The 16,389-nt window shown below is 44.0% G+C and overlaps 1 protein-coding gene across 3 annotated transcripts in view; it reads right to left on the bottom strand.

The window, feature by feature from the left end:
• Positions 1 to 16,389, bottom strand: part of scn5lab (sodium channel, voltage gated, type V-like, alpha b) — a 501,419-nt gene that overhangs the window by 62,552 nt on the left and 422,478 nt on the right. For all 3 annotated transcript variants that reach the window (XM_072576302.1, XM_072576305.1, XM_072576304.1), the window contains one exon: positions 5,046 to 5,321. In XM_072576302.1, the coding sequence (XP_072432403.1) occupies positions 5,046 to 5,321 (276 nt within the window). The remainder of the gene's footprint in view (positions 1 to 5,045; positions 5,322 to 16,389) is intronic.

Below are 16,389 nucleotides of genomic sequence, written 5' to 3'. Positions count from 1 at the left end.
GAGAACTCTCAACCTATCCTCGTACGACCTACTCTCCATTCCAGGCAACATCCTGGTAAATCTTCTCTGCACCCTCTCCAAAGCTTCCACATCTTTCCTAAAGTGAGGCGACCAGAACTGCACACAGTACTCCAAATGTGGCCTAACCAAAGTCCTGTACAGCTGCAACATCACCTCACGACTCTTGAATTCAATCCCTCTGCTAATGAACGATAATACTCCATAGGCCTTCTTACAAACTCTATCCACCTGAGTGGCAACCTTCAAAGATCTATGTACATAGACCCCAAGATCCCTCTGTTCCTCCACCTGACCAAGAACCCTACCATTAACCCTGTATTCCGCATTCTTATTTGTTCTTCCAAAATGGACAACCTCACACTTGGCAGGGTTGAACTCCATCTGCCACTCCTCAGCCCAGCTCTGCATCCTATCTAAGTCCCTCTGCAGCCGACAACAGCCCTCCTCACTGTCCACAACTCCACCTATCTTTGTATCATCTGCAAATTTACTGACCCACCCTTCGACTCCCTCCTCTAAGTCATTAATAAAAATTACAAACAGCAGAGGACCCAGAACTGATCCCTGCGGAACTCCACTTGTAACTGGACTCCATGCTGAATATTTACCATCTACCACCACTCTCTGACTTCTACCGGTTAGCCAGTTTTCTATCCAATTGGCCAAATTTCCCTCTATCCCATGCCTCCTGACTTTCCGCATAAGCCTACCATGGGGAACCTTATCAAATGCCTTACTAAAATCCATGTACACTACATCCACTGCTCTACCCTCATCCACATGCTTGGTCACCTCCTCAAAGAATTCAATAAGACTTGTAAGGCAAGACCTACCCTTCACAAATCCGTGCTGGCTGTCCCTAATCAAGCAGTGTCTTTCCAGATACTCGTAAATCCTATCCCTCAGTACCCTTTCCATTGCTTTGCCTGCCACAGAAGTAAGACTAACTGGCCTGTAATTCCCGGGGTTATCCCTATTCCCTTTTTTGAACAGGGGCACAACATTCGCTACTCTCCAGTCCCCTGGTACCACCCCAGTTGCCAGTGAAGACGAGAAGATCATTGCCAACGGTACTGCAATTTCCTCTCTTGCTTCCCACATAATCCTAGGATATATCCCGTCAGGCCCGGGGGACTTGTCTATCCTCAAGTTGTTCAAAATGTCCAACACATCTTCCTTCCTAACAGGTATCTCTTCTAGCTTATCAGTCCGTTTCACACTCTCCTCTTCAACAATACGGTCCCTCTCGTTCGTAAATACTGAAGAGAAGTACTTGTTCAAGACCTCTCCTATCTCTTCCGACTCAATACACAGTCTCCCACCACTGTCCTTGATCGGACCTACCCTCGTTCTCGTCATTCTCAGGTTTCTCACATATGCATAGAATGCCTTGGGGTTATCCTTGATCCTATCCGCCAGGGATTTTTCATGCCCTCTCTTAGCTCTCCTAATCCCTTTCTTCAGGTCCCTTCTGGCTATCCTGTATCCCTCCACTGCTCTGTCTGAACCTTGTTTCCTCAACCTTATGTAAGCCTCCTTCTTCCTCTTTACTAGACATTCAACCTCCCTCGTCAACCAAGGCTCCCTCACACGACCATTTCTTTCCTGCCTGATCGGTACATACATATCAAGGACACGTAAATCATCTTAATCATAATGGTCTGTGACCTCTGATTCTACATCTTCCCAACCAGGGGAAACATTAACATAGATTGAAAAGGCAGAACCTTTTTCCATTGGGGTGTAGGAGGTTGAGGGATGATGTTATAGAGGTTTATAGATATGGCGGTGGGGGGGGGGGGGGGGGGGGGGGGGGTGTTGAATAGATAAGGTCAAGTATCTTTTCCCAAGGGTGGGGGACTTCAAAGCTAAGGGGTATTTTTTAAAGTGGGAGGAAAAATATTTAAAATGGACACGAGGGGCAAAGTTTCGTGTGTGGAATGAACTGTCAGAGGAAGTGGTGGATGCAGGTACAGTGACAATGTTTAAAAGACATTTGGATAAGTTCAAGAATAGGAGAGGTTTGGAGGGATAGGGGCCAAGCATAGGCAGATGGGATTTGTTTAATTTGGGAACGGTGGTTAGCGTGGACTGGCTAGACCGAAGGGTCTGTTTCCATGCTGTACGACTCTATGACTCTATCTACTCTGCCCAGCCCTGTTGCAATTGCATATGCTTTAATCAGATCCCCTCTAATCTTCCTAATCTCTCGTAAATCCAGGTCTATTCAAAACAAACTCTCCTTATAGCACAGTCTTGCCACCCTTTGTATCAGCCAAGTGAACCTCTGCTGTACTCCCTCTATGATGGGGATATCCTTTCCTAGGAATAGAGATTCGAAGAACACTTAATACTCCAGGTATGATCCCACCAAGTCCCTGTATAACTGAAGTCAAAAATCCTTACTTCTGAAGTCAAATCCTCTTGCAACGAAGACCAACACTTCCCTTCCCCAGGGCTTGCTGCAGCTGCCTGTTCACTTTATTGACCGTGTGCAAACATACTCAAATCCATACTTGCCATTGAAATTATACTCTGCTTTCCACACTGAATTTTATCACCCATGACTCATCTCGGTAACCAGGCGAAAGTGAGGACTGCAGATGCTGGAGATCAGAGACAAGATTAGAGTGGTGCTGGAAAAGCACAGCAGGTCAGGCAGCATCTGAGGAGAAGGAAAATCGATGTTTCGGGCAGGAGCCCTACATCAGGATGAAGCCCTTCATTTGCCATACTGTATCTATGATAGGCACATCCTTCCTTAAATAGGGAAACCAAAATGGCACCCAATCTTACCAAAGCCCGATATAATTATAGCGAGACCTCCTTATTCATTACTCTAATCTGCTTGTGATAAAGATGCAGAGCTTTGACTCTCTAATCTGTCCAGGTTATTTGCATAAGACCATAAAACTCTAATAAACAGGAACAGAAGTAGGCCATTCGGTCCCTCAAACCTGCTCCACTATTTATTAGCTTCATGGCTGATTCACATTGGAATGCAATGATCTGCCCAAATGGATGGTGGGAACAGGTTCAGCAGGGGGAGTTAGATATTCATTTGAAAATGCTGGGCTATGTGTAAAGAGCAGAGGAGTGGGACCAAACTGCCATCATGAGGATATATTTGAGGTGGTCACTTTGATGTCAGTGTTTAAGTTGACCCTTGAAGCTTCGAGAAGATCCCTCCAAAAAGTTGATAGTTAGCGTCCAAGATCAGCAGGGAACAGGAACATTGACCTTTATCTCAAAGGGAATGCAGTGTGAAAGATAATTTCCCAGCACTGATGTTGACAGGGTCCTCGGCCGTGTCCAACCCATATCCCACATTTGGGCCCTCACCACCTCCCCCCCCTCCCCGTCTCTTCCCTCCTGCAACAACGATAGGGTTCCTCTTCCATCTTCCATCTACCATCTACCATCTCACCAGCATCCCGAGAATCATTATTCGCTTTTTCCACCAACTCCAGCTAGATGCCACCACCAGACCCATATTGCCCTCCCCTCCCTTGTCAGCCTTCTGCATGGACCATTCCCTCTGGGACACCCTGACCCACTCTTCCTTCACTCCCAACACCAACCCCCCTCACAACCCCACAGCACCTTCCCCTGCAAGCGCAGAAGGTGTCACACCTGCCCATTTACCTCCACCCTCCTCAGTGCCTGAGGTCTCAAACACACCTTCCAGGTGAAGCAGCCCTTTACCTGCACTTCACACAATCTAGTCCACTGCATTCGCTGCTCACAATGTGGTCTCCTCTGCACTGGGGAAACAAAGCGTTGACTGGGTGACTGCTTTGCAGAATATTTATGTTTTACCTGCAAAATAAGACCCTGAGCTTCTAATTGCCTGCCACTTCAACACCTCACCCTGTTCCCTGTGGAGCATCTCTGTCTCAGGCTTGCTGCAGTGCTCCAGTGAAGCTCACCACAAGCTGGAAGAACAGCTCTACACTTTCCGCTTGGGAACCCTGCAGCCCTCCAAACTCAATATCCAATAATTTTAGGGCTTGAGCTCTCCCATGTCCTTACCCCAACCCCCCCCCCCTACACCGGGCCTTGTTATCACACAGTCTACTATTACACACGGGGTAAAAACAATGACTACAGATGCTGGAAACCAGATTCTGGATTAGTGGTGCTGGAAGAGCACAGCAGTTCAGGGCAGCATTACACACAGTCCATTGTTAAAAATCACACAACACCAGTCCATTTTGCTTCCTAAAGCTTTTTGGCATAATATTCTCCTGCATCTGGTAAGCAGAGCTATCGGTAAAAAGAGATTGGGAGGAATTTTTTTTGGGGGGGGGGAGGGCGAGAAATTGATCTTGCTCTCTGTGCACCTTCTCTACAGCTGTATCTCTCGCTCTGTTCTATTCCCCTGATGTACCTTGGATGGTAAGACCTGCCTGTACTGCACCCGAAATTAAACTTTTCACTGTACCCAGGTACATGTGACAATAAGAAATCAAAACAAATCAAATAGTCATTTTGGTTTGCACATTTTCAGAGACAGTGCCGAATACCAAGTAAAAGCACTAGCAAGAAAAGTAGGGGAGCAACACTGTGGAAAATTCACTACCATAGAAGGCTGTGGAGGTCAAGTCATTGGGTATATTTAAGACTGAGATAGATAGGTTCCTGACTGTCAACAGGATCAAGGGTTACGGGAAAAACAAAGAACAAAGAAAGTTAAAGCACAGGAACGCATCCTTAGGCCCTTCTAAACCTATCGCCTATTTTTTAAGGATCTGCGTCCCTGTGCTCCCTGCCCATTCATGTATCTGTCGAGGTACATCTTAAATGATGCTAACGTGCCCGTCTCTACCACCTCCACTGGCAATGCGTTCCAGGCACACACCACCCTCTGCACAAAGAACTTTCCACACATAGAAAGCAGGAGAACGGGGTTGAGAAACTTATGAGACATCATAGAATGGCAGAGCAGACTTGATGGGCTGAATGGCCTCATTTCTCCTCTTATGTCTTAAGGTAAAATTATTTAACGTTTCTTTTGCACTTACCACCTGCAGCAGAGCGAGGTAGCCCATCATGGCGTTGTCAAAGTTGATCTTCTCGTTGTGCCATCGGACTTCTGTGCTGTTGAGCATGTCGCACTCACTCTTGTTGTTGACAATGTGAATGGGAATCGCTTCACCACTGGTCAGATTCTTGCACTTATAGAATTTCCCTGCAAAGAGGTTGACTCCCATAATGCTAAAAATGAGCCAGAAGATGAGACAGACGAAGCAAACATTCATGATGGACGGGATGGCACCAATGAGTGCATTGACTACCACCTAAACCAAATGGATTGGGGGAGAAAGAAAGGTTGTAAATCTAGAAGGTCACATCCTGTAAGGTAAAAAGATCGAATTACCTTGTACCCCTCTGTTTCCTGGTACAAAAGCAGCAGGGTGAAACCTTTATGCAATCCTCTCGGCTCACTCCAAAACATGATGTAGAGGTGCCAATGTCAGACTGGGCTGGACAAGGTCAGAGGTTCACATGACACCAGCTTAAAGTCCATCAGGCTTATTTGAAATCACAAGCTTTCAGAGCAGTGCTCCTACGTCCTGACTTGTGAAAGCTTGTGATTTCAAATAAACCTGTTGGACTATAACCTGGTGTCATGTGACTTCTAACCTTGACCCACTCTAAAACAGTGAAGAAATGAGAGGGAAAGAGGGAACAGGAGGTGGAGATTCCTGTTGAACCATTGCTACACGTACCTCTAATGTAGCTCACTGTCAGGTCACATTGGGTCGTTGACTTGTGGTCGAATAATTGACCAGTCGCTGTCTTGCTAAAGGAGGCAGAGTCAGTAACCTGACTTTAAGAAAGGTTTCTTTTCTTACAATCCCACAGGCAGTGAAATCAATGCAAAACTGTTCCATGTCCAATTTCTGACTGGGGCCTTTAGTTAATCTTACTCCCGAGGTATCAGGAACTGATCACTTTTATTTCGAGAGGATAACGGCAGATTACACACAGAGACTTTCTCCTTTGGATCTCTGAAATGCCACCAAAGGGAATTATTAAGTAAGGCACTTCAGTGGAGAAGCTGCGTTCTGAAGGTATTGATCAAGACAGGCACCTAACAATACCTTTCTGTTTCTCACCCAGGGGTGTCCTTTCTGCCAGTCCAAAGGGGTAACAAGGTAATAGAGACCGGGCAACCGTGAAGTGCAGTGCATCATCTATAAACAGTTCAGCTCAGGCAAATAAATCAGACAACGAGATAAGACTTTAACATGCCCACTAACTGATAAGGAGCATGCAGCGAGGATTTTCTGTGGCAGACACATGCATTTACACTTTGTTATTGCTTTTTCCTCGATTCTTCACCGAAGAACGCTCACTGTTTGAAAATCCAATTGGAAAGTTTTGTTTAATGAGAAGACAAGGTCAAGAAGGCATGGGAGGGTAGAGAAAGTGGTCAGCAGCTAGTCATTAGGCTTTTAGTTTGTCATTTCATTCCAATCTCCAATTATTCACTTCGATATTGATGAGGGATAATGCATGAAATATTACAAAGCACACCTGCTTTTATTCCACAGTTTTCTTGTACTTTCGCAAATAGGCAGACGGATTAAAAATCCACCATTATCTGATCGTAGAGGGAGGCCTTGCGATGGGTTGAAACAATGGGATTTTGGTAGGCAGTGTGGACCTGACCACTTTCGGAAGCACTCTCACATGCTCATCATTGTGTAAGAATCCATCAATCCACCATAAACATGAGGGCAATAACACTCAACATACAGTTCACACCAATATAAATGCTGACACTGGTACATGTACTGCACACCATTACACAGAAACCACATGCCATCATCTAACATCTACTGCTCTCTGGGCTGGGACTGTGCTGTCTGATTTTAGTAACGGAGTGTTTACCAGGTGTATGTATGTAATTCCTTTGCCATTGCTCAGCAAAGAAATGAACAGTACAATTTAACCAAACATAGTTAATGCATTTGTTACTAACATCAGACAGTGCAATTTTAGCCAACAAATGGCTTCTGCACTTGATGCCAGTCTGCTGAGTCCATCTCATCATCACTCTCAGATTGCCATCTCCACTGCTATGTTGGCCACACAGTCCAACTACAGAACACACATGGACAGAGCTATGCAGTACCAGATGTGCTAACTGTCAGCTTTCATTAGCAGTGTGCTGTATGTTTCAAAACACTATTGAGATGCACAGATTTGTATTCAGGGAATGACAAGCCGACATATTTGTTATTTACACTCTGTGAAGAAATCATGACAATCATACGAATCCTAAAATACCACATGCAAATATACACACTAAGGAAACCAATGAAGTAGCCTTTGGCTCTACTATATTTGCATGTGGTATGTGGACCATGTAAACTGACAACTCTTATTTATCACTCCTCCCTCAACATCTGGTTAAACATCCTTTATGTTAATTGCAATGAATTAGCCTTTTTTTCTTTCTTTGAACTGAGCATTTGCCTCAAAGCATTACTGGGGTGTTTTTCCCAATCGCTGCTGTTGATCCCATGGTGGTGTGCATTCCTTGGTGTGAAGTAAAAAGATTATGTCTCAAGTGTTTATTATTTGCTGTAGCCCTGGCTATATAAACCGAAGCAATCTCTCATTAACAGATCCAATGGATAAATGAACCCAATGAGAATTTCAACTCAATCTCCATTACAAATCTTGAAGGAGATTACACTGATCTGTAAAATACAGCCAGGAGATTTCATTGATTGAAAAGTGATTGTTACTTGTGCTCATGGTAAGAGAAAAATAAATACTTTCTTTTTAAACTACTTATCGTTGAGCCCTGTTAGGTGTCCTATGAGAGACTTGCCAGTTTGGGTTTTAGATTAATCTCATATAATGAAGGTTATAGGTTCTGTCTGCCTGTATGTTTGTACTGTAGCTAAAATAGTGAAAGTTGCTAATTCGTTAAAGTGTCAAGGCAGAAATTTTGCACCGTTTAGTTTTGGCTGAAGGTTCAAGATGTCGGAACAGTATGTGTGACTATTGGCATTTTATTGTGGCCATATTGTGAGGTGAGACGGTCAAGACAGTTTTCGGAGAGAAAGTTGGTGTTGTGTTGGAATTCTCTCATTTCTGAGTCTTTCTCAACAATATCACTTGTCATTCTGTAATGAAGCAGCAAGAACTGTGTGGGAGGCTAGAGACCTGTAAAGTTTCATTAACAGTTTGTAGAGAGAGAGAGATAGCGAGATGCTCAAGTGGATATGCGAAGGTTATATATCTACCCTGAGGAAAAGAATGGGGTAACTGTGGGAGAATTGCAGGCATTTGGACTTGGTTAGTCCCAATCAAAGGATAATGTTGCAATCCCTTTCTTTAGTTTATTGGATTTAAGATTGTAGTGGTTGTAACGAGGTGAGCTGGGGGGGGGGACCCCATAGAATCTGAGTTCCCTGATTGGGGCTGTTAACCTGGGAGCCCTGGCTGACAGACATTAACAGGAGTGTCAGGGCTTCTGTTCACTCTGAGAGCTGGCTCTGAGGGAGCTGGATCAGGGTCAAGGACTCTCTGTGTGTAAATAAAGGGTGACTTGGTGACGGGATACCAGAGTGATTTCAAAATTTACTTTTGTAATTGCAGCATGTGAAGTCTCTCAACAAGAGATCCATATCTGGGGAATAATGGTGTTCAGGTTGGCCCTTAGTTCGCAGTGCAGGGATTGCTGTTTAACTGGTATCTGACAGTAAAACCCACCAAATCCTCACTGCTATTTCAAAGCAGGAATTATTATGCTAAATTACATTGGAGATGTTTATCATTCAAGGATATGTGTGGCTAATAGGGGCTTTAATTAAGACTCCTGCAAAGGTTTTACATTTCATTGACTGCAAGTGACCCCAGCAGAACTTTGTTTCGCAGTTCTCACAATGAATGTAATGGATTTCCTGTACCACAGGATTCTCTGATTATAAGTTGCCACCCCTCTTGCAAATTACCCTGGAGTCTCTGGGAATTGATGTCCAGTACACCCAACGGATAAGTCGGAGCAATGATGTTCTTATCATATTCTTTGTTGAATACTACATTTTATTGCTTACTACAGCATTGGGCGTTTTGGGTTGGGAAACGGGGGTAAATACAATTTAATTGACAGTCACAAGGTGTCCAACTGTGTCGAGTCAATTCGCTTTCCTATTGGCTATGAGAAAGTGGTGAATCATGGGATTGGATACGTTGGCTGACCAATGGCAGGAGTGTGGGAGTGGAGGACTGGGCAGCTGGAGGTCACGTGATGTAACGATGAGTCTGGAGAAAGCGTGGAAATGAGTGGGACAGCATTGTATATTTGAATTGGAACTCACTCAGTGCTCCACTTGTTTACACGAATGAGTGCAGAATGACTAAATTTCCATCGCCTATGGAGTTTGACTGTAAGTGGTTAGCAGAGAGAATATCAGGAAACCAGTGGGGCCTAGTCTTATCAGCTGAATTCTGTTGAGTCTCTTGAGTTGAATGAGACATATGGCTTAATTTACAAATCCATGCAGAACTCAATAACATGCAACATAAACCATTTTACCACTACGTGGCAAGAGTGGATTCAGTGTCAGAAGCAGGCCATTTGATTCAAAGCATCAAGACCCATTGGTTTCATTAAGACCCCAATAATTCCCTTCCCAACTAGAGAACAAACCCCAGGGCCTCACAATGACAAATATGTATTGAACATGTATTCTGAAAGGCCATTGTTGGTCATGTAGGTACTGATCCAATTCAAAAATCAGTCCTGAGTCTATACTCCATGTAACTCCCCATAATATAGTGCAAAGAAACTTTGCAGAATACTTGTTCAGTTATCAGAACCATTCATAAGGGATGTCAACACCCCCAGGCAAATTAATTAACTAACAAATAATCTCCAGCCAACCTCGAAGAAAATTTCATTGAGAATAAAAAAGACACAATCCTTTCTTTCTTTTCTTCGAGTGCTGTCATTCACCAGTGATAGACCTGTTGAAAATAGGATCGGACCATCAGTAAAGGGCATTTGATGGTCCACCACAAAGATGGAGGTGTCAGCTGGCCAATGGGTTGGCATCAGGGGACCAGCTGGACAATGGGTTGGCATCAGGGGACCATGTGAGTAAAACCCCAGGCATGTGTCCAACCAGAATTGGCAACCCCAAACAACAGGCTCAAATTAAAATAGCTGCCGGTTACCCATAATGCTTTGATCATTGATCCTGCCAGTGGACACAAAAAGATGACTTATTATATATCCCATTTGAAGTTGGCGTCCAAACCAAAGCAGAGCAATTAATTTTATCTAACTGTTACAAGAAGAGATAGACTATCAGCAAGAGCCCAAAATTCCCTGCTACTTGGTGCATTCAATGGGTATATAGTAAGTTGCCATCGCCTTTTATCAACATGCTTGATATGCTGGAATATCACATGCGCTGTACATACTATCAAAGACTTTTTTAAATTGAGGGAGGGATATTGTTCTGACAAAATGGAAGACAATCTCAGGACATTAAAAACACATGAGAGGGTTACCTTCTCACAACTTTGGGCGACAATACATGTGTGTATTTTTTTGGTTTGTTTGTAGATAATACTTATAACAAAGTTTATTAAAGGAGATAGTCAAATGATGATGTACAAGTGGTTAAAATGTACAATCCTATTCTCTTGGAAACTTTAGTCTCGGCTTCTCCATATTGGCTTCAATCTGGAAGTGGATATCTGCTGTTGATCATTATTTTTTAGTCGCAATCAATTACACACAATATACAGCCGAGAAATAGGTCTTTGACCCAACTAATCTCTGCTGGTGTTTATATTCCACATGAATTTCTTCCGAGTATATCTGCCTCAATTCTGTTCTGCAGCTTATCTGTCTAGCTCTTTCTCTTTTGAGTATTTTTCTTTTTGGAAATATCCAAGACACTTATCTCATGCTGTCCCTTTAGTACTTAGTTCCACGTTCTAATCACTTAAAGACATCTCTTCTCATTTTCCTATTGGATATATGAATGATTATCTTGTTTCCAAATTGGAGACATTCTCTCCCCTTCTACCCAGTCCAATCTATTCATATTTAGTTGTTTAGTGAATTAGTGATTCCCTCTAGTGCTCCTTAAATGGCTCCCAGTATCTTCCAGGTTTCAATAAGCTTCAGGTTCAAACTCATTCTTGCACAGAAGCTATCTTTTCCAAGATGTAAATCCAGGAAAGAGTACAATAACGCAGAGATTGGTCAGCTGTGTTGGGTCAATGGATTAGGGCTGCATTTCTTCCAGGCCTCAGTGTTTTCAATCCCGAACCTCCCCTTAATATCTCAACGAGGACGTGGTTGATATCAGCTGGTTCCCCTCCGTGAGGCTGGGGAAGCCTGAGGATCAAGCCAGGCCGAACTCGCAATCCTGTGGAAATGGGGGATTCTGGGAGTGCCTGGCACATCTGAAGCAGACTTAACACCGCTGGCTGATGATGATCGGTCAGAACAATTCGAATGAAAGAAGGCAGGTTATTCTGATGCCAGCTCCGTCGATGCTGCCAGACCTCCTGAGTGTATCAGCACCTGCAGCTTTTTGCTCTGACACTTATCGAGATGGCCTGCCCAAAGTCCAGTGATCTTGGGGCCACAGCTGCGCCGGATTCCGGGTTTTCCAAGATGGAGGATAGGGGGAGGTGTGTAATCAGACCTGGCTTCAAACTGGCAAACTGTGTATGATTGTTCATCCTGTACTAAACAGCCCAGCAGAGGCCATGTGCACTTCAAGCCTCTGTGACTCCGATATGTGTTGGAAGACAGGCTGGTCTGGAAATGGGGGATGGAGTGGGAATCTGGGACTGAGAAGGACAGCTATAGCAATCAGAGGCTTGGAGTTGGGCGTTGACCAGTGGCCAATGCAAGCCTGAGTTTTTAATGGCTCTATTGCCTTCTGGATTTTCAATCAGATAATGACTTTTACCTTTTTCTGGTAGTGACCACAACTTAGCCTTTTCATAAAGGGAGGATAGGCATTAGGCATCTTATTAGCAGAGGCAAAGACATCAATGCTCACTTGAGGCCTAGGGTCTGGTACCTCTTGATACCTATAATAATAAATCATGCAGACATCTCCCTCACCTCGTACCTGCTATGGAGAAAACCTGCAAATCAGACAAGTTACTAATAATTTAACTGAATATTGAACATGCCTGGTCTGCAGACAGCAAGGTTTAGGATACTGTTCATATTTATAGTCTATTCGATAGTTAAAACTCTTTCTGATGCACTGTGACTGAGAACGGACGGTAGGAAATCTCAGTAATGGCGGTTGGGGGTGGGATGGGTTGCTGCTAAGACAGGAAATGGTCGGAGAGGCGGACTTTTGGGAGAACACCATGTAATGGAAGAGCAAGTCAAAAGCAGGAAAGACTTCCCTTCATCCCCCATACTTTCCTGCCTTCCCATGAACCTGGTGTTTATATTGCGGAAGGTCAGGGAATACGCCCATCCCCCCCAATCCACGATGCCACTCTGGGAAAGACACACGGAAACGAGAAAAATAACGAATAGTGTTAGAAACAGGATGAGGCCACTCGGTCCCTCAGACATGGGCTACCATTCGTGGCTGATCTGCACCTTCTCCCTATCCAGCTGCATGGGTTCCAGCCACAATAGCTTTGCCTAAAATCCCTCTTTGTTTCCAACTGTCTTTGTGAATACAGTCAATGGAGAACTGTGTGCTCACTGCTGTTGGGAGTTACACTCTAAAGAACGAAGAAGAGAAAGAAACCAACACTTCAGACTGACATAAAGGGATTTTGCGAGCAGAAAGAAACCTGAGAGTGGATTGGAATAACTGTTGGGCTGGTTTGGAACACACACAGGAGAGGGTGTAGTGTATGCACTACTTTATATATATAATATATATATATATATCTGGTCACCATGGTATCTCCTGGAGAAATATCACCTGATTCTGGTAAAGTGAATCCGACAGGAATGATGACAGTTTTCTCACCCAAATGCGGAGGTGTTTTTCTTTCCTTCTGTCATTGCTAATGAGCTGTTTCTTCACTTGAAAGGATTCTTACACCTTTGCTATGTCTCCACTACCAACTCCAATAATGTTCATTACCACAACCGAAATGGGATGCAGTCACCAAAGAGTTAAAAAAAAAACCCTCTTCTCGAGGTAACACGAATCTCTTCACTTTGTTACAGCGTTAGACAATTGGAGTAAAAAGATACCATATCAGATAAACAGATCTTCAACTTTGTCCATTAGGCAGATGCATTAGCTGGCAGATGGGTCTGGATACAAATGTGAGAGACCATCTACATTTCAGATAATGGGACAAAACCTAGCATTGGTTGATGGGGTCCCTTGAAAGAAGCTGGATAGATGCAAAAATTTGAAATCCTGTGATCCATTAGAGAGCAGAAGTTTCCAGCAGGTACCTTATTAAATACTGACAAAATGCTATTATTAGACTATGGCGATTTCAACTAGCCTTCTAAGTATCTGAGTCATATTGCCACTGACTGATCTTTGACAGAATATTCTTATTTATTCAGAACAGTGTGTTCCGAAAAAGAATCATACTGGACACAAAACATTAACTCTGTTTCTCCCTGCCAGACTTGCTGAGTTTCTCCAGCTCTCTCTGTGTTTGTTTCAGAATTTCAGCATCTGCCGTGGTTTGCCTTGTTTCCTATCCTTGTCGCTGATTCACGGGAGTGTGAGGAAAGAGTAAGGCACGGTGGAAAGTCATGAGGGGCATGGATAGGGCAAATAGACAAGGTCTTTTCCCTGGGGTGGGGGAATCCAGAACTAGAGGGCATCGGTTTTGGGTGAGAGGGGAAAGATATAAAAGAGACCTGAGGGGCAACTTTTTCGCACAGAGGGTGGTACGTGTATAGAATGGGCTGCCAGAGGAAGTGGTGGAGGCCGGAACAATTACAGCATTTAAAAGGCATCTGGATGGGTATATGAATAGGAAGGGTTTGGAGGGATATGGGCCAAGTGCAGGCAAATGGGACTAGATTAGGTTGGGATATCTGGTTGGCATGGACAATTTGGACTAAAGGGTTTGCTTCTGTGCTGTACATCTCTATGACTGTATGAGTGTGTTTAACAGATAACCCGAGCCAACACAGTCATGTGGGGCAGAATAGCCTCCTCCTGTACACTAGGGTTGGGTCAGCACTGAGCAGAACACTTGCACTTTGGGAGATTGACCCATCAGAAAAGGGTGAGGGAAATAGAGGGATGGATCCAAATTTCCCCTGTGTTGGCAACAACTGAGAAAGTGATCATTAATACAAATGGTCAACTCAATGAGTGCGTGACTGGGGACAGCAATGGGCTGTAATTCAGGTCACTCCCTCCCGACAGCTGACAAAACAAGAACACCATATACTGGCACAGGATAACGGCTCATCTGTTACCCTGCAGGAATAAACGACAGACACGTCACCTCCTAGCTGAACCAAAGTTATCACCACAGACTCAATGTATCTGCGAATGAGTGGACATCTTCAACATAGGGACATTAGGGACATTTAAGCGACTGTTGGATAGACACATGGTAGATAATACAATGAAGGATATGTAGGTGAGTCTGTTCTTAGAGTAGGATAAAAGGCCGGGACGACATTGAGGGCTGAAGGGCCTGTTCTGTCCTATGTTCTATGTAGCATTTGTAGGCAGCAGTGGCTTGGTGGTGGAAAGGCAGAAGACATCTCTTCCAAGAGATTAACTGACTCTGCAGTCATCACCTTTGCAGGTGCAGAGATAGAAATGTGCTATCACCCCTGAGTTGCCTGTAGGCTCTGGGGCGGGGGCAAGTGTGTATCTAAACTGTGGAGAATGTAAATCTCACCGGCATAGCACTGTTTCCATCTTTAGGGTGCTCCAAAGCACTTGCCAGCTTTTGACCTTCCCAGACCTTGTAGGTGTCTGGCAAAGTCCCAGAACCAGCCAGGAGAATACCGTCAGTTCCTCTGTTTTGAGTGTATTGACTGAGAGTTAGAAATTAGCCAAGGCCCTTCAGGTCTAGCCACTGGATCTTCCATTCGGTGGAAGTGTCAAAAGCCCAGCAGACTCCAGTTGGATGGAACCAGTTCGCATTCTGTTCAGTAACATCGCTGTCAAGCATGACAAACATAAGATCCAGTCAAAACGTGTGGCGCTGGGAAAACACAGCAGGTCAGGCAGCATCCGAGGAGCAGGAGAGTCGACGTTTCGGGCATAAGCCCTTCATCAGGAATGAGATAGAGTCAAGAAACAAAGTAAGGGTTAATAATGTTTGGTCTCTGAATTTAAACTTTAGTGAGATCCAAAGTTAATAGGGGACGCTAATCACAGAAAAGGGGCTTTGTGTTGGTAAATCTATTGGAGAATGATTTTCTTTTGCACAAGCAAATAATACTATAAATTATATTTACTGAAGTTCCTGGATTTCCCATATATTTGTTATAAACATTTACTGTAGACATCCTATTAAATCCTTGGCTGCTCATATCCATTGCAATTTCTATTCGACTCTGTAGTCAATACAAATCCTGAATCATGTTTAAAGGCCCCAGGGGTTTGTGACGATTATTTTGCAATTTAATAATACTACTCAAATGCTTTCAAATATTTTACACACGGAAGCACAACTATGGCTCTGAATGATCTTTTTTCCACTTGAGTTAAGTCTTTCCTCCCATCCAGAACCCTGAGTTTGATTTTCACATCCTCCCACCACACCCTGACCGTTGCATTCCAGTAAAATGGAGCTCATCACTTCAGCTCTGCTTTTCGAATTCCTTATCTATACTTAGGTCCCATTCAAACCCTCGTGCCCATGTTCAGCAACCTAAATTGGCCTCGGGTCTGGTAATTTTGAAATACTTCTTTTACAAATTCCTCCTGGGCTTGCCCGTCGCTATCTCTGAGGCCTCCTCCAGCCGTGCGAACCTCTGAGATACCTACACTCCTCGATTTGTGATGTCTTCCTCATGCCTACTTTTCGCCTGGGCAAGCTGTTGGGTCACATGTCCTGCAAACATGACTCAGCGGTGGGAGTAGGCCACTCAGCCCCTCCTGCTATTCAGTAGGATCATGGCTGATCTGTTTGTGTTTCAGATTACATATTCCCATCTACTCCAATAATCTTTCATTCCCAAAAAGAGTGGATCCAATGCTGTGTTTACAATATTTAATGGCCGTGTATGCACCACCTTTTGATGCAAAGCGTTCCAAAGTAACACAACTGTGAATGAAAAATATTCTCCTTATCTCTGTCCTTAATTTTAAAACTGTGCCCCCCAATTTCTGGACTGACCCACAAGGGGAAGCATTTTCTCCACGTCCACCATCATGCAGGATCTTAAATTAC

The sequence above is a fragment of the Chiloscyllium punctatum genome, chromosome 8 (assembly GCF_047496795.1).
Source record: "Chiloscyllium punctatum isolate Juve2018m chromosome 8, sChiPun1.3, whole genome shotgun sequence".
NCBI classification, from domain to species: domain Eukaryota; kingdom Metazoa; phylum Chordata; class Chondrichthyes; order Orectolobiformes; family Hemiscylliidae; genus Chiloscyllium; species Chiloscyllium punctatum.
Note: the sequence above shows the minus strand (reverse complement) of the source record. Positions and strands in the feature narration are given on the sequence as shown.